Genomic DNA, 26,430 nt, shown 5'->3' with positions numbered 1-26,430 from the left:
TGTAGGTAGTGTCGGAACTGTGGTTGTTCCTCCGTGTACTGACACGAGTTTGCATTCCTTCGAGCGCGTTGTTTGGACATTCATCTGGGCCAATTTTGTATCGGTGGACTATGTGTACAGATCTCTACATTAAACACGCTTCTCAAAAAAATCCCTGCTCTCCTGCGCCTGACTCCTACACCTCTCACCCAGACGCACTTTATCACACACCTCCATGTCACAATACAATAGAAGGCCGATTGGGTCATAAAGCATGGTCAAGATGCAATATTTTTAATGCTAAGTGTGTAAAGTAAGCAGGTGCAGGCGCTAAATTAACGTCTTCACGAGATAAGTTAACGCCTACACCCGTCAAAAAGTGAGTGGAAATGTGCTTGCAAGCGCTCCAACGTGCTAAATAAATGGCTGCAAGTGGTTGTTCACACGTCAAATGAACGTCTAAAGCTGCTAAATATACACCTACACACGCTAAACCGTTCTTTAATATGCACATTTTACCAGGCACTTTCCATAGTTCCTCCTTTCAACCAGATTTCTTTAATTGGTGTACAGTCAGTTTGAAGCAACAACAGCACAGTTGAAGATGGTGAGAAGGAACTTCCTTATCCGCTGCAAACAGACCCTAAATAACTGCACTCGGCTTCTGCTCTCCGATAATCTTGGACTTGATGCCCTTCTGTCCACGTTAACCTGTAGAGTGTAAGGGGCAGTATTTTGATGTTTGGATGAAAAACGCACCCAAATGAAACTGCCTATTTCTCAGGCCCAGAATCTAGAATATGCATATCATTGCCAGATTAGGATAGAAAACACTCTAAAGTTTCCAAAACGGTCAAATATTGTCTGTGAGTATAACAGAACTGATATTCTAGGCGAAAACCTGAGGAAAATCCAAACCGGAAGTGCTGTTTTTCCTGAAAGCTCTCTGTTCCATTGCCTGCCTTCACTCCATTTAAAGGGATATCAACCATATTCCTTTTCCTATGGCTTCCACATGTTATCAACAGTCTTTAGACATAGTTTCAGGCTTTTATTTTGAAAAATGAGCGAGAAAGATCACTTCGCGTCATTGTATGGCTGGGTGGCAGCAGCGTTTTGCATGCGCAACAGTTTGGAGCAGACATATTCTCTCTCTCTCCTATTGAAGAAGGTAGAGTCCAGTTGAAATATTACCGATTATATATTGGAAAAACAACCTGAGGATTGATTATAATTGTTTTTTGACATGTTTCTATGAACTTTACGGATACTATTTGGAATTTTCGTCTGCCCGGTCGTGACCGCTCGAGCCTGTAGATTTCTGAACATAACGCGCCAAACAAATTGAGGTATTTTGGATTTTAAAATAATCTTTATGGATCAAAAGGAACATTTATTGTGTAACTGGGACTCTCGTGAGTGCAAACATCCGAAGATCATCAAAGGTAAGCGATTCATTTGATTGCTTTTCTGACAATCTACTTGGCTGCTAGCTGTTTGTAATGTTTTGTCTGCTGAGAGAGATGTCCTTACATAAATGCTTGGTATGCTTTCGCCGAAAAGCTTTTTTGAAATCTGACACACCAGGTGGATTAACAACAAGCTAAGCTGTGTTTTGCTATATTGCACTTGTGATTTCATGAACATTTTGTTTTTAGAAATTTGAATTTGGCCTTCTGCAATTCAGCGGATGTTGACGAAAATGATCCCGCTAACGGGATGGGTGCATCAAGAAGTTAACCAGTTGATCCTAGGGCTGAATACTGCCCCCTTTGGAGGAAGTGCGTGCCCATAGTAAACAGAATTTTTTTTTCTCCAAAATTGCTAATATATGCATATAATAATTATTATTGAATAGAAAACACTCTGGATTTTTGTTTTAGATTCTGTCTTTCACAGTTGAAGTGTACCTATGATAAAAATTACAGACCTCTACATGCTTTGTAAGTAGGAAAACCTGAAAAATCGGCAGTGTTTCAAATACTTGTTCTCCCCACTGTATATACAGTATATATACTGTATATATGTTTTAATGAATGCTAGTATTTAAATGGCAGGATTGCTAAATTAGTTACTAGTTAGCTTGCTAATGTTCCTTAGCCTCAAACCATGGCCATAACCTTAGTTTTTAGGCAAAACAATAGCTGAAGGTCTAAAACTTCAGGCAGGCAGGCTGGCTAGCTATAATTTAAATGCTATAATGCCATAATTTCAAAACACCGCCTTAGCCGCGCTAGCTTGCGAATAGCATGAAAACATTTACAAAACTCACATAAAGCTCATTTGACTTAGGACAACCCTGTAAAAACACTGATAATATCTACAACATATAGACTTCCAACAGCACAGATATTACTTTTGAATACCCTTTGAAATATTCATATTTCATCTAAGCCTATGATGTAGAAATGAACAACTTCAGACATACACCAAGAACGTTAACGTTACTACTATGGCACTGTTTGAACAGGAATCGCAGTCCCATGGTCTCTCAAAACTGTTGTTTTGCAGAATGGAAACCATGCAGAGGAGCCTTGAGTGTGCTAGGGGGAGGCTGATAAATGTTGCCTCAGGAGATGACCTAATTGATCAATTATCTCAGTTCATTCAGGAGATTCATACCTCTGGCTGGCATGCACAACAAGGTAAGCAGCATTGTAGTGGGTGTGGTTGTGCTTACTGTTGAGCATTCAAACCAGGCAATGTTGATAGGCTGTATATTTTTTTTAATTCTTCATTCTCTTGCTGCCCATTGTATTCATTCTTGTTAAAATCCAATATTATAAAAACATTACTTGGCCACAATTTATGACAATTACTTTAATTTAAAAGTGTTTTTGGAATGAGGGGGGCAGGCGGTGTCACAATACATTAAGTAGCATAAACACAGTTTTGTATTATTGTTACAGCCAGTTCCGGTTTCCTAGCTCCTCGAACTTGGAGAGGAGCTGGAGGTGCACCTTGTTATGCCATCACTCAAGAGCAACTGAGTTTTCTGATGTCCTGTGCTTTCATTGTGCCTCAGATGGCAGATATTCTACATGTGTCCTGATTGACAGTCAAACATTGTCTAAGGTCAGTTGTGCTTGGGAGTAATGCTATAAACTAGATGCATGGTTTCCATTTTCTTAACAATCAAACGATTTAGAATGACTATAATCAAGACAGGACTTTAACATTTCTATGATGATATACATTACCTCATTCCTGGCCATTGTTACTCTTTTTTTTTCTTTTTTTTTTCTACAGACACTTCAATCTGTCACATGCACCGTTATATTCTGACATGTCAGACTTGGCTCTGGAGGAAAGGATTAAGGGCTTGGCCCCACCTCCACCAGTACAACTTCCTGTGTCCCCCCTCCAACTATACGTCTTCCTGTGGCCTCCCCTCCACCATTCTCTGAGGCTTATTGTCCATATTCACCACAATATGTGACCTCCCCTCCACTCTCGTCTGTTGATGTTGGTGATGATGACAATGAGTAAGTCATCCCTGTAAATAATTAAATGTCTTGTTATTGCAGATGCAATGTGGGAAGTATCTGAGGTTTGTCATTCTCAAGTTCTCTTTTTTAGTGTTGACCTCCAAACACTGCTGAAGTTAATGAGCAGCAAGGTTGACTCTGCTTTTGCCCCTGATAACAATCAAATAATCGTGGTGAGGAACAACGTTTATGATTATGCAATGAGAGTCTTTAAGAGAGCACACTTTAAAAATAGACTTGGTTTTTAGGGATGCTGACGGAGTTGGCGAAGGGGCAGCTGATGAGGGTGGTACCTCAAGATAATTTCTCTGGCTGCTAATGAGTGCCATCCATTCCTCTGCACAATTTGAGGAACCTGATTGGCAAAAATGCCTTTCTTGCAACTCTCAAGTTGAGTTACACTTTTATACCAACAAAGCCACGTTTGTTTATGGCAATATGTATATGACTTAAGTAAGACGTGATTTTTGCATGTTATGTAATGTGTTCTTATTTACTGTTTGTCTTCTGCGTGACAGCGCTCTATGATGGCGTATACAATTTTTTCCAGATAGGCTATACATGCAAGTGTGTGGCCTACAACCTTCTGTGCCAGAACTGAAAGAAATTGCGGAATATGACTTCAGAGAGAAGTTGGAGAAAGTAAGTCACTTTATACTGTGATGGATGTTGTTACTGTTAATTTGCACTAAGTAAAACAAAATATTAGAGTTGTAGTTGTTAATAAATATTGGTTTCCTTTTGTTGACAGACAATATTTTTATGGGTAGTGATAAACAGTTTGGTGTTTTGTCCTTAAACACTGTTATTGAACTATCTAAGATCCCGTTAGTACAAACTCTTAATGAGGCACAGGAAGTGGTCATGGAGGTCTCTGAACTAGCTTTCATGTTGGGTTCAGTGCGATTCTTTCGTACATTGGAGGAGAGGGTTGCCCTGGTGGAGTCAGCCACAAAGTTCTACTTAGAAAGTAGGCTATGGGATACTCTTGAGCAGTGAGTATCCATATATCTAATGAATCTCATAAGCTGAGTTAAATTCTTCACAGGAAATTCGTTACGTGACTTTTTTTGCTTTATAGATTCAAAGAGGGTCTGGAGTGTCTAAGTCTCCTGTCTTACATGAATAGACACTCAAGCCTCTTCAGAGAGGTTTTCATCTACGCTGAGAAGCCTCTTTTGGCCAAAGACATAGCTTCTCTCTTCAAAGCACAGCGCTCCCCACCTGGTACCAATCAAAGAGCAATAGAGATCAGAGTCGTATGTTTCTGGAGGGACTGGCTGCTGGAGGTGGAAGGTTAGATGCAAACCATGATCAATGAAGTAACATGGCCCACGTCAGTAAAATATATCACCTAATCACTCTCACAACTGTGGGACAGCATTTTATAGCCTTATTCTTTCATGGGCCCCCTAAAAACGTAATAGATACATTAAATCCCAAACTACGTTTACTTAGAGTATCGTGTTCTTCAGTAAGTGTTGCTTATGGACTTTAATGTCCCCTCCTTTCTTTTTTCAGATGGGAACGCATACCCTTTAACCCTGGAGAAGGTTCTCATTTTCACTTCGGGGGCTTCAGCCATTCCACGGCTGGGATACCCAGTGGAGCCACAGCTACAGTTCTTACATAAACAAGAGAATGAGGCTGCCAGGATCTACACGGAAGCAAATACATGCAGCATTGCTTTAAGGCTGCTAATACACCCAAATTACGCAGACATGAGGCAGAAAATGGAGAGTGGAATTGTACAATCATCAAAATGTGTCATTGTTAAAGACTCCAGCCACCCTAGTCATAGACTTCTCTCTGCTGCCGCATGGCAAGCGGTACTGGAGCGCTATCGAGGTCCAAGAGGCTTTTAAACAGCGTCTACCCCCAAGCCATAAGACTACTGAACATCTAATCAAATTGTTACCCAGACCATTTGCATCCCCCCCCGCCCCATTTTATGCTGCTGTTACTTTCTGTTATTATCTATGCATAGTCACTTTAATATCTCTACCTATATGTATATATTACCTTAATTACCTCGAATAACCTGTGCCACCGCACATGGACTCTGTTCCGGTACCCCCTGTATATAGCCTTGCTATTATTATTTTACTACTGCTCTTTAATTCTTTGATACTTTTATTTCTTATTTTTTAGGCATTTTTCTTAACTGCATTGTTGTTTTTAGCGCTTGTAAGTAAGCATTTCACTGTTGTATTCGGAGCATGTGACAAATAAAATTTGATTGGATTTAAAGGGAATTAATTTCAAGGGGAATTATCCAAAATGTTTATTGCATGACTACTGAAATACTGCAGCTTATGTTTGGATCGGCCATCAGCAAAAAAATGTTTTCAAAAACATTACAACCAACCAGTATCAATTGGACACAGTAATAAATAATGCAACTGTAATATTTTAATAAATGTATGACTTCTTAGTAGAGTGGGTAAACTGAGCATTATGCAAAGTACTTAAGTCATGTACTGTATGTCAAGGGAATATAATGTTACAATATGTGCAATGTTTCCATAAATAAATCTTACAGTAAATATGGACCACATTTCATTTACATGTGTTATGGCAATAAAAACAGACACTGTAGTTGATACATAGGTCATGGTGCAGCAAGTTGATGAGGGTAGTGGAGAAGTACTGGTGGGACTTTTTGAGGGAAGAGACTGAGGGCAGAAAAGGATATCAGGGTGCCCAGGACCTTGAAGCTGTTGATCATCTCCATGTCAATGTACAGTAGATCGGAGAATGGTCATTAAATCTTTGCATCTACTTTGTTTTGCTTACGCTGAGGCTGTTGTCCTATCACCGTTATGTCAGGTCCCACAGCTCCTTCATGTACTCATGACCAAGTGTACCATGGTAGTGTCGTCAGCAGGTTTAGGTGTTGGGTCCATTCTGGGAACAACATTCTTGTGATAATGGGAAAAAATGGTTGGTTCAAAAATAAACATATCCAGGTGTTAGAATGGCCAAGTCAAAGTCCAGACCTGAATCCAATCGAGAATCTGTGGAAAGAACTGAAAACTGCTGTTCACAAATGCTCTCCATCCAACCTCACTGAGCTCGAGCTGTTTTGCAAGGAGGAATGGGAAAAAATGTCAGTCTCTCGATGTGCAAAACTGATATAGACATACCCCAAGCGACTTACAGCTGTAATCGCAGCAAAAGGTGGTGCTACAAAGTATTAACTTAAGGGGGCTGAATAATTTTGCACGCCCAATTTTTCAGTTTTTGATTTGTTAAAAAAGTTTGAAATATCCAATAAATGTCGTTCCACTTCATGATTGTGTCCCACTTGTTGTTGATTCTTCACAAAAAAATACAGTTTTATATCTTTATGTTTGAATCCTGAAATGTGGCAAAAGGTCGCAAAGTTTAAGGGGGCCGAATACTTTCGCAAGGCACTGTAGCACCCCCGCTCTGGTGCCCATGGAGTTAGGAGGTGCAGCACATAGGGAGACTGGAGGAAGAGCCATCACGTGCGCCATCTGTGGCCGCAGAGGACACACTGCCGGTCGGTGCCGTGTTGGTTCCTCTGGGAGTCGAGGAAACAGGCAGGGCACTCTGGCATCACCCCAGGTGAGTTTGCACCACACTCATCCAGAGTCCTCTGTTGATCAACTGTTTGTGCCTGTTTGTTTCCCTGAGTTTTCCCCACATTCCAAGCACAAGGCGCTTGTCGATTCAGGCGCATCTGGGAGTGTTATCGACAGAGAATTAGCCATTAGGTTAGGGATACCCATTTTTACTACAGTTAGACCCTTCCCGGTACACGCTCTAGATAGTCGACTATTAAGGTCCGGACTAATCAGGGAGGCCACCATCTCCTTAGCCATGGTTATGCAGTGGGATCATGATGAGAGAATCAGTCTCTTTCTCATTGTCTCTCCTGCATTTCCTGTGGTACTAGGCCTTCCCTGGTTGGCTCTGCATAACCCCACTCTTTCCTGGTAACTGTAAAAAGAAGGCGACTCAATTACTACCTCATCGACGGGATTGTGCGAATCTCCGGGCAGATGCTGCGCTTCCCAGGAGTCAGGTGTATCCCCTGTCGCAGACAACTTCCTGACTGATATCTTGAGATGTTGCTTCACTATTTCCATGTAATTTTCCACCCTCATGATGCCATCTATTTTGTGAAGTGCACCAGTCCCTCCTGCTGCAAAGCACCCCCCTACAACATGATGCTGCCACACCTGTGCTTCACAGTTGGGATTGTGTTCTTCGGTTTGCAAGCATCCCCCTTGTTCCTCCAAAAATAACGATGGTCATTATGGCCAAACAGTTCTATTTTTGTTTCATCAGACCAGAGGACAGTTCTCCAAAAAGTATGATCTTTGTCCCCATGTGCAGTTGAAAACCGTACTATGGCTTTTTTATAGCGATTTTGGAGCAGTGGCTTCGTCCTTGCTGAGCAGCTTTTCAGGTTATGTCGTTATAGATACTTTTGTTCCTGTTTCCTTCAGTATCTTCACAAGGTCATTTGCTGTTGTTCTGGGATTGATTTGCAATTTTTGCACCAAAGGAGGTTCATCTCTAGGAGACAGAATGCATCTCCTTCCTGAGCGGTATGATGGCTGCATGGTCCCATGGTGTTTATACTTGCGTACTATTGTTTGTACAGATGAACGTGGTACTTTCAGGTGTTTAGAAATTCCTCCCAAAGATTAACCATACTTGTGAAGGTCTACACATTTTTTTCTGAGGTCTTGGCTGATCTCTTTTGATTTTCCCCGATGTCTAGCAGAGGCACTGAGTTTGAAGATAGCCCTTGAAATACATCCACAGGTACACCTCCAATTGACTCATGTGATGTCAATTAGCCTATCAGAAGCTTCTAAAGCCATGACATAATTTTGGGGAATTTTCCAAGCTGTTTAAAGTCACAGTCAACTTAGTGTATGTAAACTTCTGACCCACTGTAATTGTGATACAGTGAATTATAAGTGAAATAAACTGTCAGTAAACAATTGTTGGAAAAATTACTTGTGTCATGCACAAAGTAGATGTCCTAACAGACTTGCCAAAACGATAGTTTGTTATCAAGAAATTTGTGGAGTGGTTGAAAAACGAGTTTTAATGACTCCAACCTAAGTTTATGTAAACTTCTGACTTCATCTGTAGACACACCCAATGTGTTTTAAATAAACAGTGTATGCATTGAGCTTGTCTGATGCATTAAGCGCACTGTTTGATGAAATAAAAGACAAATGTCTCAAGAGGGAGCCAGAGATCAAGGTAACTAGAAGAAAAAAACTTAACCTGACCCGACCATCCTCCCCCCGCTCCTACTGGCTTTGGCAGATTCTGTCATTACTTTCCTGAAGCTGCCGGTAATAGGCTACATGAGGAATTGGCAACCTTTCTCATGTGGAATGCCAATTCATCTTACCATTTCTACTGATCTGCGTGCCAGTTATTGCTTTCATATAAACATTTTCATGGAACAGTTGAATTTATTTATACTAATGTCTTCGTATCTGAAAATGATCGTTATGTGGTTAATCACAATTCTATCTAAATCTCAATGAAAATGATACAAACCTAAAAAGTAACTTTGTATAAACATTGTATAAAATATTCTGGGCCCTCAGAGTTTCCCATGCCAGCAAGCTCACACACAACTGTAGGCCATCAGACAATAAGGCCTATTTTATGACATTTCCACTGGATCAGAGCATGACATTTTTCCCTTTCACACTGAGTGGTTATCGAAAGGGTGAGAGATGGAAAGATTTTTCAAATACATTGAGGAACTGTTGTCATTCTCCAAGGATGTAAAAACAGACTTAATTTGCTTGCTGTATGAGGTGAAGAAAACATTTCTTGAAGAAGCTCCACAGCTCATTAGTGGTGGTGCGTTAAGCCACCTTACTCAGGTGTCAACATTGACATGAGCACTCCAAACAATAGACAATGGCTACATTGACAAAACTCGTAAATGGAATGAAAAAAAACCAAACTTGTTTATCACAAGTGTAGCATTTTTATTTTGCTACTGCTCAACTACTGTAGGATGACCAACAACCTATCGACCAGAAAATCAAATAGTTGTCTAATTGGGGTCAGCCCTACAGTAGACAGAGCTGGCTTGCGTGATTATTATTCATAGTGTCCAGCATGCTGCTGGCACTGGTCATGCTGAGAAGTCTAAAATATGGTCCAACTAGCAAGTGTTACACTAGGAAAATATTCTCAATACCTTGTTGAATGAAAATCACCCACAATTCCAGTTTTCATTCAGAAGCTCAGGCTAGCAACATCAAATTAACTTTGTAATGACAGGACCTCCAGTGTTTTCAAATCTGCACTCCTGCATATCGTCAGCTCTCGCACAGACAGGCAGACTGACAGCCAGGAGCCAATATTATTAACAGTTATAACATGGCATTTGTTAGCTAAAGTACATGTTTATTTTGTATCACTCAACTCTCATTTATGTGGCTTGTTTGTATTGTAGCTAGAAATGTATTATTGATGTGTTGCTGTAGCTGTGGATGGATCAGAGGGACAGATAGAATGTACATGCGAGAACTTATCAATAAGCCTATGCTTCATAAATACCAGGCGAAATCTTACCTGCAATTTGTAAACAAAGCTGCTGTACCTATAATTAGTTCAAACTTAATTTGTGATCCAAATGGCAAATTCATCTTTCATCTGTACATTTCAAGATATATTCAACCGGAAAAAAAGTGACATTTTAATTTGAACTTACTGAGTCTGGCTTTAAGTGGAAAAAAACTAAGTACGATGGTTGGTCGGTGTGGATGGGTAGGTTATAACATGAACTTATTTTTGCTCATTTGCAAAATTTGCAAATATTTTGCTAATTAGCTACTTTTCAACTGATTACAACCTATTAGCTACTTTGCAACTACTTAAAATGTTAGCTAACCCTTCCTGTAACCCTAACCCTTCCCCTAACCCTAATCTTAACCTATTTTAGCTAACCCTTTCCCTAATCCTAACCTTAACCCTTTACGCTAACTCCTAAAGATAACCCTAATCCCTAGCCTAACTAATGTTAGCCAGCTAGCTGACATTAGCCACCTAGCTAGAATTCGTAACCTATTGTACGTTTTTTCAAATTTGTAACATATAATACTATACAAAATATTATGTGAAATGGGTGATGGGAATCCACAAATTAATACATACCATAGGAAACGTAACATATCATACTTAATGGATTGTCTCGGATGTTCGTACAGAATAATACAAATGATCTGAGACCAGGTTGTGTATGAACACAAAGATGTGACACAATGTACTATGATGTTGAATTCACATTTATTTTAGCACTGTGATTGACACTAGAACTTTTGTGCTTCATGATAGTTTTTAAGTTGTTCTTCAGTCCTTGCATTTGAATGCACTTGTCACTCATAAAAGCGCATTCTCAATCACTGATGTGTAATAAATAGTACTTCAGTGTCATCAGAAAATCAGTGTATGTTGTCATTATGGGCTACTTTGAAAGTTAAATCTATTTCTAGAAGCACTCATTAATTTGCATCAGCTACTGTACTTAATAATCAAAATGGCATCACATCTCTTTAGATCATTTTAAACATAATTCTCACGGACAACTCTGAACATTACATCAATTCAGCGATTCAGCACCATTAGTGTTTTGTCACAGTGGGTGAGTGGAGAGCATTAAAGGTTGCCCTGCTGTTGGACTGAGAAGCTGTGATGGAGTCACCTACTGGGAAATGCCATCAGATCACTTCCTGCAGGATCCTCATGACCGAGCCTGGAACAAAACTCACCCACATGCAATGTGCATATTATTCATGACAGAACGAGTTACATTCACCACTCATTTTTTGAGAAATCTGATAGAAATTTGATATGGATTTTTCTGGAGAAGCAACTAGTTTTATAGGTAGTGTAGTAGCAATTTTATAGAGTTTCTGATACTCCCTGTCCACCCATCTTGATACACAAATCCCTGCCTCCCTCCAACCAATGGTGCTAACATTACAGCCAACCTATTTACAGGTTAAATTATACCTGGCAGAGGGCATTTCAAGACACTGACACTCTTGCGTCTCAATAAAGTGTACTCTTTCCTCTGAAATGATGTGAAAACACAGGATAGGTGAAAGCACCATGGTGGACAACTACTGTAAATTTGCTTTAACCGTTCTAGTTTTGTCACATCAGAGCCGATGGAGTAAAGGAGGTTTCGTGGAAGTTTGTCTATTTAGATGCACACGCTGTGAGCTGTGCATCCCATTCATCCAACCATCCATTAGCCACCCACACAGGCTTGCGCTAATGATCTGTGGTTCACTCAGAGCACCGCCATGCCAATAACATGCTCGCTTTCTCAGCCCCATGACTTCTTCAACATCACCTCCAGCAACACACAGCCAAACCACTGCAACATTGACTTATTACAGTCTAAATGGAAATATTAAAGAAGAAAACATTATCATGAGTATGGTTTCGCCTTGGATTTTTCAAATGTAGTTTTTATGAGTCTTTGTTAATGGAATGAATAGGGAAAGGGTTGCTAGAACCTGAGAATCTGAATTTGGTATGTATTGTGAGTGATGAGGGATACAATTCAAAGCTACATTGTGTTACAGTGCAAGCCTTTACAGAACAACAATTGTCATCATCCGGTTCCTTTCACATTAGTTTAGAAAATGGTTAATCCTCCATCTTCCACCAATATGTGACTAGAGATATCCATGTTACACATCACTTTTGTTAACATCTCGCTCTCTTTAAAGCACATTTTTTTAAGCTAAACCGAAACAGTAGTTCTCTCTTGCTCTCTGTGTTAGTCGTTTATTAACCAGGTGAGGTTTTGCTCTTTATTCATAGGTGCAGCAGAGTCCTGCTGCAGTGCAGAAACACAGTGAGTAAATGAAAGCAAAAGGGCAGAACAGAACCTGTGTAAAATGAGCTCAACACACTATGCCTGTAGTGTGGTGTTGAGGCCGTTTTCTTTCATTTGCCAATGTAGCACATGGGGATGTGTGAAACTTACTCCTAAATCTGAAGTGTCCTCAATTGCACCAGTGAATAGCTAGTTTTTCGCGTGGTGCCGACTGGAGGGTGTTCACATGTGCTAGCAAGGCAGAGGTCCTGGGTTTGAGCCTCGTGTGAGTCAAAAATCAGGAGGAAGTGATACTCGCTAAGCAAGCAGCATGACATCCTTTACAGTGGTGCCTAGTGACTCGGATCTACAGTTGTGTTCAGCTCAACTCTGGGGTCGCTGTTGGGTAAGTTTGAGTTAAGGCAGAGCATCTGTGAAAAAGGAGCTCTCCCCTATAATGCACCTGTTAAACAGACTGGTACACTGACAGGAGAGAAGTTAGAGGTGAAGGAAGGAGTAGGGGGTCAGGAGAGAGGGGAGAAGAGGGAGGCAGGGCAAGACCCGGCATGGCAAGATAGACAGCCAGGCAGGGAGGAGGTGGCAGTATCGGGGGAGAGGAGTAAGGCAGCAGAGGATAGGTGCATATAGAGTTGAGGTAGGAAGGGGAACAGAAGATGAAGCCAGGGGGTAAAAGGTGTGACATGACACTGCTGTAGCTTTCTGTGTTCCAGCAGTTACGGTTCCTGGCCTTGGCCATGTCACAGTAAAAAAGAAAGAAGGGAACTTCTTCTTCTGCCCAAGGTTGTGTTTTGTTAGCTTGTTTGCATGGATTAAACCTGATTTCAGTTGCTTAAACAACACTGAGACACAAACAAACCCTCATATCCACCACAATCATCCAAACAATGAATACCACAAGCCTCCTGTCATTTTTTGCCTTAAGTAACCTTCTGGGCTTTATTTTAACAAACCTAATGCAATGGTCATTCTAAGCACTGGCGTAAGTGCAATAGGTTTGATCGAGACTTGGCTCCTCACTGGCCAATCAGAACCTGCTCCATGGTTAAATATGTGGTTGCTTGAAGTTGTGTATTTATGTATTGCCTTGGAATCAACTCCATTTCAAATGATAGTCTGTTATAGTTCGTTAAGCAGCATACAGAAAGAAAATAATAAAATGTAGACCTACAATGTCTTGCAAAAGTATTCATCTCCCTTGGCGTTTTTCCTATTTTGTTGCATTACAACCTGTAATTTAGATTGATTTGGATTTCATGTCAAGGACATTCAGAAAATAGTCCAAATTGGTGAAGTAAAATGAAAAAAATTACTTGTTTCAAAATTTTCAAAGAAATTGAAAAGTTGTGTGTGCATATGTATTCCTTACCATGAAGCCCAAAAATATGATTTGGTGCAACCAATTACCTTCAGAAATCACATAATTAGTTAAATAAAGTACACCTGTGCAATCGAAGTGTCACATGATCTCACTATATATACACACCTGTTCTGAAAGGCCCCAGAGACTGCAACACCACTAAGGAAGGGGCAACACCAAGAAAGTGGCATCATGAAGACCAAGGAACTCTTCAAACAGGCCAGGGACAAAGTTGTGGAGAAGAACAGATCTGGGTTGGGTTATGAAAAAATACCAGAAACTTTGAACAACCTATGGAGCACCATTAAATCCATTCTTAAAAAATGGAAAGAATATGTGACCACAACAAACCTGCCAAGAGAGGGCCGCCCACCAAAACTCATGGACCAGGCAAGGAGGGTATTAATCAGAGAGGCAACAAAGAGACCAAAGATAACCCTGAAGGTGCTGAAAAGCTCCACAGCGGAGATTGGAGAATCTGTCCATAGGACCAATTTAAGCCATACACTCCACAGAGCTGGACTTTAAGGAAGAGTGACCATAAAAAAAGCCATTGCTTAACCTCTCTGGGATATGTGGGACGTCCCACCTGGCCAAAAGCCAGGGAAAATGCAGAGTGCCAAATAAATTACTATAAAAATCTAACTTTCATTAAATCACACATGCAAGATAGCAAATAAAATCTAAACTTGTTGTGAATCCCGCTAACATGTCAGATTTCAAAAAGGCTTTTCGGCGCAAGGAAACAATGCTATTATCTGAGGATAGCACCTCCGTAAACAAAGAGAGAAACCATATTTCAACCTTGCAGGCGTGACACAAAATGCAGAAATAAAAATATAATTAATGCCTTACCTTTGACGAGCTTCTTTTATTGGCACTCCAATATGTCCCATAAACATCACAAATGGTCCTTTTGTTTGATTAATTCCGTCGATATATATCCAAAATGTCCATTTATTTGGCGTGTTTGATCCAAAATAACACCGGTTCCAACTTGCTCAACGTGACTACAAAATATCTCAAAAGTTACCTGTAAACTTTGCCAAAACATTTCAAACTACTTTTGTAATACAACTTTAGGCATTTTTTTACGTAAATAATCAATAAAATTGAAGACGGGATGATCTGTGTTCAATACAGGAAGAAAACAAACTGAAACATGCTTTCGGGTCACGCGCCTCTATCTAACGTTACACTTCAAGTGACCCTCATTCAAGATGGCCGTACTTCTTCATTACACAAAGGAATAACCTCAACCAATTTCTAAAGACTATTGACATCCAGTGGATTCGATAGGAACTGGAAGAAAGTCCCTTAGGAATCTGGATTCCCAATGAAACCTCATTGAAAGAGAGTGACCTCAAAAAAAAATCTGATTGGTTTGTCCTCGGTGGTTTCTACTCTACTTTATACTCACAGACATGATTCAAACAGTTTTAGAAACTTCTGAGATGTTTCTATCCAAATCTACTAATAATATGCATATCTTATCTTCTGTGGATGAGTAGCAGGCAGTTGAATATGGGAATGCATTTCATCCGGACGTGAAAATACTGCCCCCTGTCACCAAGAAGTTAAAGAAAACATAAGTGAACACGTTTGGCGTTCGCCAGAAGGCATGTGGAGACTCCCTAAACATATGGAAAAGGTACTCTGGTCAGATAAGACTAAAATGTAGCTTTTTGGCCATCAAGGAAAATGCTATCTCTGGCGCAAACTCAACACCTCTCATCCCCCAAGAACACTATCCCCACAGTGAAGCATGGTGGTGGCGGCATCATTCTTTGGGGATGTTTTTCATCATCAGTGACTGGGAAACTGGTCAGAATTGAAGGAATGATGGATGGCGCTAAATACAGGGAAATTCTTGAGGGAAACCTGTTTCAGTCTTCCAGAGATTTGAGACTGGGACGGAGGTTCACCTTCCAGCAGGACAATGACCCTAAGCAACACTTTGTTGATGGTCTTGACTAGCCTACTTGATTATATTGGACAGAACAAAAAGTAAACATACCTCTTTGAGAAGAGGGGGAGGCTATGCTCGGTTTTTCCACAAAATAAAATGGGGAATAAACATTAGTGTTTACCTTTCTAAATACGAAGTATACAGACATCAAATCACATGTTATTCCATGTGCATATGGGCAGTGTGCATCACAGCTCGATAGGCTGCGTTTCTGCTGTCAAAATTAATTCCATAACCAACTGCGTTACCGCTAAAACCAGCTTTTGGACACCTCAAATATTTCCACCTCTACCATCTGAGCGCAAGCGTGCTGACGTTAGACAGGTAAATGACCAAACCTGGAATTAGGGCTGGAATATTCTAGTGCGCCAGTTTTTACATGACGAAATTGCAAACTAATGTGAGTTTGACACTAGCGGCACATTAAAGCCAGCCAAAATAAAGCCCTCTGTCACCAAACCAAACATAACATTTGCCACTATGGCCTATTTATTGCCTTAGTTCCTTACTTCATTTGCACACACTGTATACAGATTTTCTGTTGTGTTCTTGAATGTATGTTTGTTTATCCCATGTGTAACTCTGTGTTGTTTTTGTCGCACTGCTTTGCTTTATCTTGGCCAGGTCGCAGTTGTAAATGAGAACTTGTTCTCAACTGGCCTATGTGGTTAACTAAAGGTGAAATGTAAAAAAAAAAAAGTGTGAGTGTCCACGATTTCCGTCTAGTCTATGAGACCAGGTTGCATTCTTCCTCTTTCACTCACACTTAATCCTAATCACTAAAACCCACCATATACAATAAGCAGGGTGAGAAGAGGAGACAATAGCGTGGAAGATGCCTGAAGCAGCAGTCTCCAAGCATCTAAATATCCCTATGCACTATGAGGTCTGTCTCTCTCAACCGTGGAGCAGAACAGTGGGTGACCTGCTTCAGATCCCTCAATGATTCATCAAGATAAATGCCTGAGTAACCCCCCCTTCCCAACACACACACTCCTCCACCCTCCCCAAGCCCTACCCGCTCTCTTACCTGTTTACTGACAGGAGCGTGTGTGTGTGTGTGGCGATCACTGGCTGAGCGAACGCAGCTCGCCAGAGAGGCAGCTCAGTGACAGTGATGGATGGGACCTCGTCCCCTCTCCTCCCGCTCACTTGCTGACTGGGCCCTATGCCTTATTCATGAGATTTGGTGCAGGAAAGAGATGCCAAAAGGTTTAAGAATATATTAAAGAACTCTTTGAGATGTCAACTGAATTGTCAGGTAGTGTTAAGCAAAGAGTCTGAGGCTCTACATCCAAGGCTGTAGAAGAAAGGATAAGGGACATGGTTTATTTTTCCCATCATGCTTTATGTGGATAGGAACAAGCAAAGAACAAAACAGACTACTGATATGTATTGTATTTGCTCTTCTGAATCTATCCTTTAGTCTGATGCAGTTATAGTGAGATAAGGGCAGATCAATGGAAATCTCCCCTAGGTGTGGGCATCAGCTGTTAGTCATGCATTTGTGTGAAGTACAGTTCAATCAAGAGTCAATCAACCTTTGTTTTCCATACAGTCAATTGGTAATAAGAAAATGCTGAGAGGCTTTCCCTTTGAAAGCCACAAAGTAACAACATGTCAGTCATTGTGGGAGTTGACTGATCCCAAGGTCTCTCCTTTGTTGCAATTATTTTATAACCATTTAATCTAAATTACCGTAAGACAGTTGGAGAACAGGCTCAAGACAGTATTTTCTGCCATGAACATAACTACTTCTGTAAGTATGTCAACACACAATACCATCGGGTCTTTTATCAGTGTCAGTCACATAACTTTGATGACGTGTTCTGGCATAAATGCATATTCTTCATATTGATCAAGGATGGTATTATTGGCCTGCGAACAGTAGCTGTAGTTGCCTACCATTTTGTGATTTCACATTGATCACTGCCAAGCCAGTTAGGAGGCTGCCTGGTTTTGGGGAATTTCTACAAGAAGCTTAAAGTGGTGAATCCCAATGAAAGGAACAGACGAGAGTAAGAGTATGCCTGCAGGTAAAACACGTTGCAGAAATGACACTGGCAAGCCGCTAGCCTCCAGCCAAGCTAGGCTTTGGGAATACTTTTCTGTTCTGAATGTTGGTTTACCTGAATAGCTGTTTTTCCCCTCTCTTACAGCTTAGCAAATAACCATTCAGACAACAGAGAAGGAGCCGGAAAGGAAGGAAAAGGCTCCTTATTGTGTAATAGGATATACACCATGTCGGAAGAAAATGAAATGGGGAGAAATTGTAGATGAAAAGTAGCTTTTATATGTTGCCAGAGGTGATGACAAGAGTACTGAGCTGTTCTTTTGACATCCCCCATTTTGGAATACGAACGCTCCTGCATGTTTGAATTTGGGGTTTGAGAGATTTAGCAGATAGGCTACACACAGGAAGATGAGCAGGTGCACGAAAATCAGAAGCAGGGATAAATAAACATGTTGGCAGTGTCACCACAACCAAGAGCAGATCGGTGCCGCGTCAGTCTCCCCTCCCCATCTCCCCCACTGCGGTAATGTGTTGTGTCAGACACCTGTCACTACTGAGTCTGCCTGAACATGGATGAGTGCTCATAGAATGAGAAATGCCATATTTGAGACATTTGTGATTCTGGTAACGTGTGAAAAATTGTCAAGCTACCATTGCAGATTGCTTTATAAAACAAATTGTATACAATATCATATTGGGAGAGCTTCAACTGATGGTCTCCAATATTCTGTGTATGTAGTAAGCTACCACACCTTTTCCAAGTGTCTCTTCATTTGTTTGATTTGAATGAGAACAGTGTCTTTGACTGGCAACAAAAATATAGTAAAACCTTACTTTTCAGTCAGAATCCAGATGTGGAAGGATGCATAGAGATTCAGTAACAAAGGGTCCATATTGGATGAATTGTCAGACACCTTTTTGGTGACGTATTGAGACAGTAGCACTATGAGCAGCATATCTCTCATACGCTCCATCAGGCCTCCAGTCGTCAGAGTCACCCAGAGAGAGGAAAGAAGCACTTACCTCTCTCTGAGAAGGCCACAGAGCCCCAGAGGGGCGTTAGGCCATGGCTGTCCCTGGCTGCCCTGCTTCCTCCCTGGGCCTGGGTGGGTGGGGACCCAGCTGTAGGCCCTTTTCAACTAAAGCCGCATTAGTCTGCTTCCCCTCATTAATTGGGTGACTAATAACAAGATTAAAGAGACTCCATTAGAAAATATGGCACACATGTTGTTTCTAATGATCATGTTAATGACCTTCTCTAAAGCGATGGAGGTTGCTTTGGTATCTCTCTCCCTCCAAATGTGGACCGAGTTACCCGATGGATCTTCTTATCTTGGGGGTATATTGTATATTGCCATAAAAAATGATAGGGATGTAATTCAATGTATAGACATGGTTATCAATTCCAAGTGACCAGGGAACCATCCTCAGTGTCTGTAACTGTTGGTAATGTTGTGCTTTCTGAATAAGCCAGACAGCTGATCTAGGCGTTTGTGCACTGTTCCCTCCCAGTTTGTTAAAACTTGTGATATGAGTCAGAAAGCACACGGCACTTCGCAAAATTGGAGTTGGGCCACCCCCCCCTTCCCTCCCTAAAAAGACTTCTAATGTGTCAGACACTATAGACTACCAATTGCTGTCCATGGTTCTTGAAATTGAGATGTCTACGTGGCTGCCTATCAATAGGCTTTCAGATTATGTGGTACTAGTGCCTGTAGTAGCCTATAGCTTTGCTTTAACGGATACATTAAAGTGGAAAATTCAAACATTGCAGATTGTAAAATGAATTTTCGATGCCACAGCATACTAATCAGTAACCAATATCTATATGTTTGTTTATATACAATTGTCCTGTAAGCCTACCTTAACCGTCCTCGCGCTCGGATAGAACTGTTGTGCTACCAGTCTATTAATGCCAAATAATACAATAATTCCACTGTCAAAACAATAGCTTACTAGGGATTGTCTCATTATGCAGACAATGTAGTCTAGCCTACTATCCTATCTTTTTATATTACACTCTGGAACGCAGACTTCACTCTACAAGGGCTATGCATCTCATCACTCACAGGCTTACCAGTGTTCACAGAAGGGGGGGTCACTCTCATGAGTGCACTTGGTCTCTGGCAGTCATCAGCTTGGTTTTCTGGGAGATGAGGAGAAGGCAGGCCAGAACTGTCACTATTCTCAAGTGGAAGAAGAAGAGCAAGGCCACTGTCATTTGGAAGGGGATACCTAGTCAGTTGTACAACTGAATGCCTTCAACTGAAATGTATTTTCCACATTTAACCTAACCCTTCTGAATCAGATAGGTGCAGGGGTCTGCCTTAATCAACATCCACAATTTCAGAACCCAGGGAACAGTGGGTTAACTGCCTTGAGAAATAGGATAATTAGAATCATGAAAACTATATTACCTGTCTGACTCATTCTACTATCATGTAGATTGGACAACGCAAACACGTCACTTGCTACATGGGGAAATTAAAAAAGAGGGTTACTTTCAAAATGATTCATTAAAACTGTTTATAAAATGTAAACATACTGTAGGTGTGAGATGGCGGGTGCATGGGACACAAGAACTCATGCCACATTTGTTGGTCAACTTGTCTATATTTAGATACATGCAGCTGCGCTTCTGTCATTACTTGTTGCCCTAGATCAGAAGACTGAATAAACCCCTGCTCACCAGAATAATGTCATAAATCGATAGAATGAATGTTTCAATCTAGTTGACATCGTTAAAGTTGTTTTTCTGCTTCTCTCACACAGCAAAGATGTTTAGGGACCTGGTAGAAAATGCAATAACTCCACAACAACAAAAACTGGAAAGATTTTCTGCAAAATTTCCAAATTACATCAGTTTGACCGGGTTTTAAGGAAATAATAATAATAAGATCTCAGTTCTGCTTGGATGTATATTTTATGTGGTTGTAATATGATCAGCTTTTATGATGCTGATAAAGATAGCACCACCACCTTTACGTACAGTCTCTAACCGCACATTCGTTCTCTCAAGATGCTGAAAGAAATAATCATATTTCTCCACTCCTGTTCCTGAGTCCAAATTACACTTTGGTGTATCATTTTAAGGTAAGAAATGCTTAATTCTGCAGGAGTTAATATTATATAAGGCTATGTGAGAGGTTATAGACCTACAGTCAGTGTCCAGATTTCAGTTAGCCTACTATTCCATTTAACCAGTCTGAACAGTACAGTTCCCTTTTGAAGTCCCCATCTTGTGACTGTCAAATTTGTATTGCGCTTCACAATTATCACACATAACACTGCTAACATCCTCTTTTACCACTTCACCAAATCTGTTCTGGCCCTCCCTTCATTTTAAAGCTTATTCAATTAAAGCCTGATTAAAATAATGAAATAAACACCTCACTGTAGTCTATAGCAGGTAGCCTAGTGGTTAGAGCGTTGGGCCAGTGACTGAAAGGTTGCTGGATTGAATCCCTGACCTGACAAGGTACACATCTGTAATTCTGAGCAAGGCAGTGTTCCCCGGGTGCCGAAGACATGGATGTCAATTAAGGCAGCCCCTTGCACCTCTCTGATTCACTTGGGTTAAATGTGGAAGACACATGTCAGTTGAAGGCATTCAGTTGTACAACTGACTAGGTATCCCCCTTTCCCTAGATATGAATTGCAGAATAATTATACATGTATTGATTTTTTTATGCATTGTTTTCCCTTTATTCAACCCATCCGCCCGCTACCCAGCCGGTCTTCATCCACACAATATTTCATGACCCTAAACCTGCCCGTCTGCCTCACGGGGAATGCGGGTTATGAGTCAACACACGTGCATCACTAACACACAAACACGCTCAACAATACAACAAACTCCACAGGCAAAAGGAGCCAGGAGTTAGTGTGGCGTGCATGCAATTCATCTGGGGGATAGTGGAGCTTTAAAGTGCAGCGCCAACTGCCTGAGAGGGTTTGTGGACTTCAGGCAGCTCCATGCTGTTTATGATTTCACAAGCATGTAACTCATTACACATCCCTTTACGCAGTGTGATCCGCGCCACACTCCCCATACTCTCACAGATCCCCTCAAAGAAGGCAATTTGCTGTTGCACAAAGAAACAGAACACACACAGACACACACACATACACTGCTGCTTAGTACGTACTGAAAGAAGATGCAATAACCTAGCTGTTGACTCCTCTTGAGTATGCCGTCAATATGGTTTTATTATTTTGAGGCAAAATTTGTTCATTAAGGACAGATGAATAAAGCTCCAGATTGTGATTTAGAGAGCCATAAGCGGCAGTCACTGCTCACTCTGAAAAGAGCTGCAAGGTTTGACAGTCATTCTTCATAGACAGAGATCATAATATATAATTGTATGACTTTATCCTCTCTTACAAAGTCAGTGTTCTGCAGTAGAGCCAGGGATGGCAGTGTTCATAGAGTAGGAATATGCAGGGTTCCATTGTGTATTCTCACAACTAACCCACCCCAAATATTTTCTCTCTTTCTTTCTTTCTTTCTTTCTTTCTTTCTTTCTTTCTTTCTTTCTTTCTTTCTTTCTTTCTTTCTTTCTTTCTTTCTTTCTTTCTTTCTTTCTTTCTTTCTTTCTTTCTTTCTTTCTTTCTTTCTTTCTTTCTTTCTTTCTTCCTTTCTTGCTTGCTTTGTATAGCATACAATAAAGCACATCAATACCTACAGTACAGTACATGAAGGTCTATGTGTGACGTGTAAACAAACACTTTACTTTGATGTACACTACCGCTCAAAAGTTTGGGGTCACTTAGAAATGTCCTTGTTTTTGAAAGAACATTTTATTTTCTGTCCATTAAAATAACATCAAATTGATCAGAAATACAGAGTTCCTCTGTTCAGTGTCTTTTACCCATCTTAATCTTTTATTTTCATTGGCCAGTCTGAGATATGGCTTTTTCTTTGAAACTCTGCCTAGAAGACCAGCATCCCGGAATTCTCCTCTTCACTGTTGACGTTGAGACTGGTGTTTTGGGGGTACTGTTACTGTTTCAAGTTTTACTTCCAAGTGCATACAGGAATACTGAAAGTGTATGACAACCAACTGAATTTTTTTGTTAGGTGATGTTGTGGTTAACCTATTGTTTGCATACAGAATCGAGCAGTTGTGGTTGCAGTATGGATTCCAGTTTTAATGTGAAAGTACAGAAGTCCAACAGCTTGGAGAATTCGACCAATCTTTATACGATGGTTGCTGTATCATCTGCTGGGTCACTCTAACATAGCCTATCGATCGTGTTCCATTTTTTGTCTCATCTCAATAGCTTGTGTATTTCTAAACCCAGAAATGTCTTACAATTGCACACATCATTGTGCCTCAGCTGATGAACTGTTAAAGTATATCCACATAAAATAAATAAGTTCTGAAAGCATTGCTCTCTGGATGTTTGTCATGACAACCATAATATAATACAATATATCATACTATAAAACACATGCATTCAGCAAATATTTTGTATTTATTTAACTACAATAAGGTATACCATGTCTAAGTAATTCAGTGTTTTTATTTTATTGCAGTCAAAAGCCTGTTAATATACTTTGAAACAACTGACATTCGTGTTTAGTTATCTATAACAATCCTTATTGTAGTGTCCTTTTAGGTAGAGAGGAATTCAGGCATATGACAACTGTCCACCAGTAGATGGAGCAAACAAGTTGTGCAGAACGTAATTAAAATATCCAACATAATGCAAGCAGGCGTTCACAGTCAGTTGCTTGGCAGGGGGTACGGAGAGAGAGAAGATATTGTTGGCTAGAAACCGCAGTCATTTTGTCCACTCTGCATCATTCCTGTGGCTGTCTGGTAGCTGGCAGCGTCCCCATACACTGACCTGTGGTCCTGCTCTCACTGTGTGGCCTGTAAATACAGATGCACTGCAACCTGCCATAACTCCCATCCAACTGCAGTATAAGCCACGACTGCTTTAACATCTACTGTTCCAAGTTGTATATAGGACAGACATTTACCCATAAATACTGTGAACAGATAGGTGCACTAAAGTTGGGGCTACAGATTCAACATGGTGGTGCGAGGAATATATTATTATTATGATGGGGTATACATTGCCTTGCACTGACAGTGAATCTGAGTATCCCAGAGTAGAGAGTGGAGTAGCACACTAAAATCAGTGCAGCACCAGTGTGCTGTCATTAACTGACTCCTCCCTTTGACTCTGTGAGTCCTCTAATTTTAATTCAGGCCGACAAATTACCAGCTAAGCCCCAGAGAAGCCCAATGGGAGATGCCATCATGGCCCCAAGCAATTACCAAACTTAACAAGCCACGGAAAAGTCTCAGAACCTGAAAACATGATTTAAGGGCTGTTATTAAAGAGAACAGCATAAACCCGAAAGCACAGACTCATATTTAGATTAGTATGCAACACACAGTAAAACACATGTATTTTACAGTCTCTTTAATTGCATCTCTGTTTTCATCAGTGGAGGCTCCTCAGAAAAGGAAGGGGAGGACCATCCTACTCAGTGAATTTCAGAAAAATGTAAATAGTGAAACATAAAAAATATATCCTTTTTAGATAAAACTATACCAAATACATTCACGTCACCAAATAATTGATTTAAACACACTCAACAGCACTTTTTAGTGTAGCACTATGGTGTAACCGGGTGAGAGGACAGCTCATTTCTGTCCTCCTCTTGGGTACATTGACTTCGATACAAAACCTAAGATGCTCATTGGTCTCACCCCCTTCCCTAGACTTAAACAGTAATTATGAGAACTTCCGGAGGATGTCCTCAAACCTATCAGAGCTCTTGCAGCATGAACTGACATGTCCATTTCGTCAGATAGTTAGATAGATAGATCTAATACTGAAAGCATAAACTACAGCTAGCTAGCACTGTAGTGTATAACAGGTGGTGATTAGTTTACTCAAAGAGAGAGAAAGACAGTAGTTAAACAGTTTCAAACAAATTAATTTCTTAAAAAATTAATAAAAAGCAAGAGCGAGAGAGATATTTTGTATTTTTTTCACTTTCACTTACAAGGCTAGCCAATGCAGCTAGCTAGTTTAGCCTATTCAAACACCCGGCTCAAACAGAGAGGGATGCTATTTTACCTAACTGGCTATGGCTATCCAACACCGGAACTCTTCCAAGTCAAGGTACATTTTTTATTGTATTAATTTATTTGCCACTGGGTCCCGCCAATGTAAATGCTAAACTGCTTGCTAACTGTACACTGTACTGCATGATTGTAGCAGGTTTACTAACGCGTTAATTATAGAATCTATGTTGTTGACTTGACGTTAGCTAATAATGGTGACAACTACAGTGCCTTGCGAAAGTATTCGGCCCCCTTGAACTTTGCGACCTTTTGCCACATTTCAGGCTTCAAACATAAAGATATAAAACTGTATTTGTTTGTGAAGAATCAACAAAAAGTGGGACACAATCATGAAGTGGAACGAGATTTATTGGATATTTCAAACTTTTTTAACAAATCAAAAACGGAAAAATTGGGCGTGCAAAATTATTCAGCCCCTTTACTTTCAGTGCAGCAAACTCTCTCTCCAGAAGTTCAGTGAGGATCTCTGAATGATCCAATGTTGACCTAAATGACTAATGATGATAAATACAATCCACCTGTGTGTAATCAAGTCTCCGTTTAAATGCACCTGCACTGTGATTGTCTCAGAGGTCCGTTAAAAGCGCAGAGAGCATCATGAAGAACAAGGAACACACCAGGCAAGTCCGAGATACTGTTGTGAAGAAGTTTAAAGCCGGATTTGGATACAAAAGATTTCCCAAGCTTTAAACATCCAAAGGAGCACTGTGCAAGCAATAATATTGAAATGGAAGGAGTATCAGACCACTGCAAATCTACCAAGACCTGGCCGTCCCTCTAAACCTTCAGCTCATACAAGGAGAAGACTGATCAGAGATGCAGCCAAGAGGCCCATGATCACTCTGGATGAACTGCAGAGATCTACAGCTGAGGTGGGAGACTCTGTCCATAGGACAACAATCAGTCATATATTGCACAAATCTGGCCTTTATGGAAGAGTGGCAAGAAGAAAGCCATTTCTTAAAGATATCCATAAAAAGTGTCGTTTAAAGTTTGCCACAAGCCACCTGGGAGACACACCAAACATGTGGAAGAAGGTGCTCTGGTCAGATGAAACCAAAATTGAATTTTTTGGCAACAATGCAAAACATTATGTTTGGCGTAAAAGCAACACAGCTCATCACCCTGAACACACCATCCCCACTGTCAAACATGGTGGTGGCATCATGGTTTGGGCCTGCTTTTCTTCAGCAGGGACAGGGAAGATGGTTAAAATTGATGGGAAGATGGATGGAACCAAATACAGGACCATTCTGGAAGAAAACCTGATGGAGTCAGTAAAAGACCTGAGACTGGGATGGAGATTTGTCTTCCAACAAGACAATGATCCAAAACATAAAGCAAAATCTACAATGGAATGGTTAAAAAATAAACATATCCAGACCTGAATCCAATCGAGAATCTGTGGAAAGAACTGAAAACTGCTGTTCACAAATGCTCTCCATCCAACCTCACTGAGCTCGAGCTGTTTTGCAAGGAGGAATGGGAAAAAATTCAGTCTCTCGATGTGCAAAACTGATAGAGACATACCCCAAGCGACTTACAGCTGTAATCGCAGCAAAAGGTGGCGCTACAAAGTATTAACTTAAGGGGGCTGAATAATTTTGCACGCCCAATTTTTCAGTTTTTGATTTGTTAAAAAAGT

The 26,430-nt window shown here is 40.6% G+C and overlaps 1 protein-coding gene across 1 annotated transcript; it reads left to right on the top strand.

Annotated features, from left to right (window-relative positions):
* The first annotated feature begins 2,499 nt into the window (after positions 1-2,499).
* LOC116374095 (G2/M phase-specific E3 ubiquitin-protein ligase) lies at positions 2,500-6,019 on the top strand. The gene is made up of 7 exons (XM_031823882.1): positions 2,500-2,624; positions 2,889-3,054; positions 3,229-3,464; positions 3,716-4,109; positions 4,369-4,462; positions 4,549-4,763; positions 4,989-6,019. Coding segments are annotated over exons 4-7 (654 nt in total). The 5' UTR covers positions 2,500-2,624; positions 2,889-3,054; positions 3,229-3,464; positions 3,716-4,108; the 3' UTR covers positions 5,333-6,019.
* The last annotated feature ends 20,411 nt before the right edge of the window (positions 6,020-26,430 follow it).

The sequence above is a fragment of the Oncorhynchus kisutch genome, linkage group LG5, assembly GCF_002021735.2.
Source record: "Oncorhynchus kisutch isolate 150728-3 linkage group LG5, Okis_V2, whole genome shotgun sequence".
Classification (NCBI taxonomy): Eukaryota; Metazoa; Chordata; class Actinopteri; order Salmoniformes; family Salmonidae; genus Oncorhynchus; species Oncorhynchus kisutch.
This window is presented reverse-complemented; position numbering and strand designations above follow the sequence as displayed.

Bases quoted from the DNA above. Each gene is read 5' to 3' on its own strand.
- LOC116374095 (XM_031823882.1), top strand. The intron at 4,463-4,548 runs GTGAGTATCCAT...TTTGCTTTATAG, and splicing joins CTATGGGATACTCTTGAGCA to ATTCAAAGAGGGTCTGGAGT. The intron at 4,764-4,988 runs GTTAGATGCAAA...TTCTTTTTTCAG, and splicing joins CTGGCTGCTGGAGGTGGAAG to ATGGGAACGCATACCCTTTA.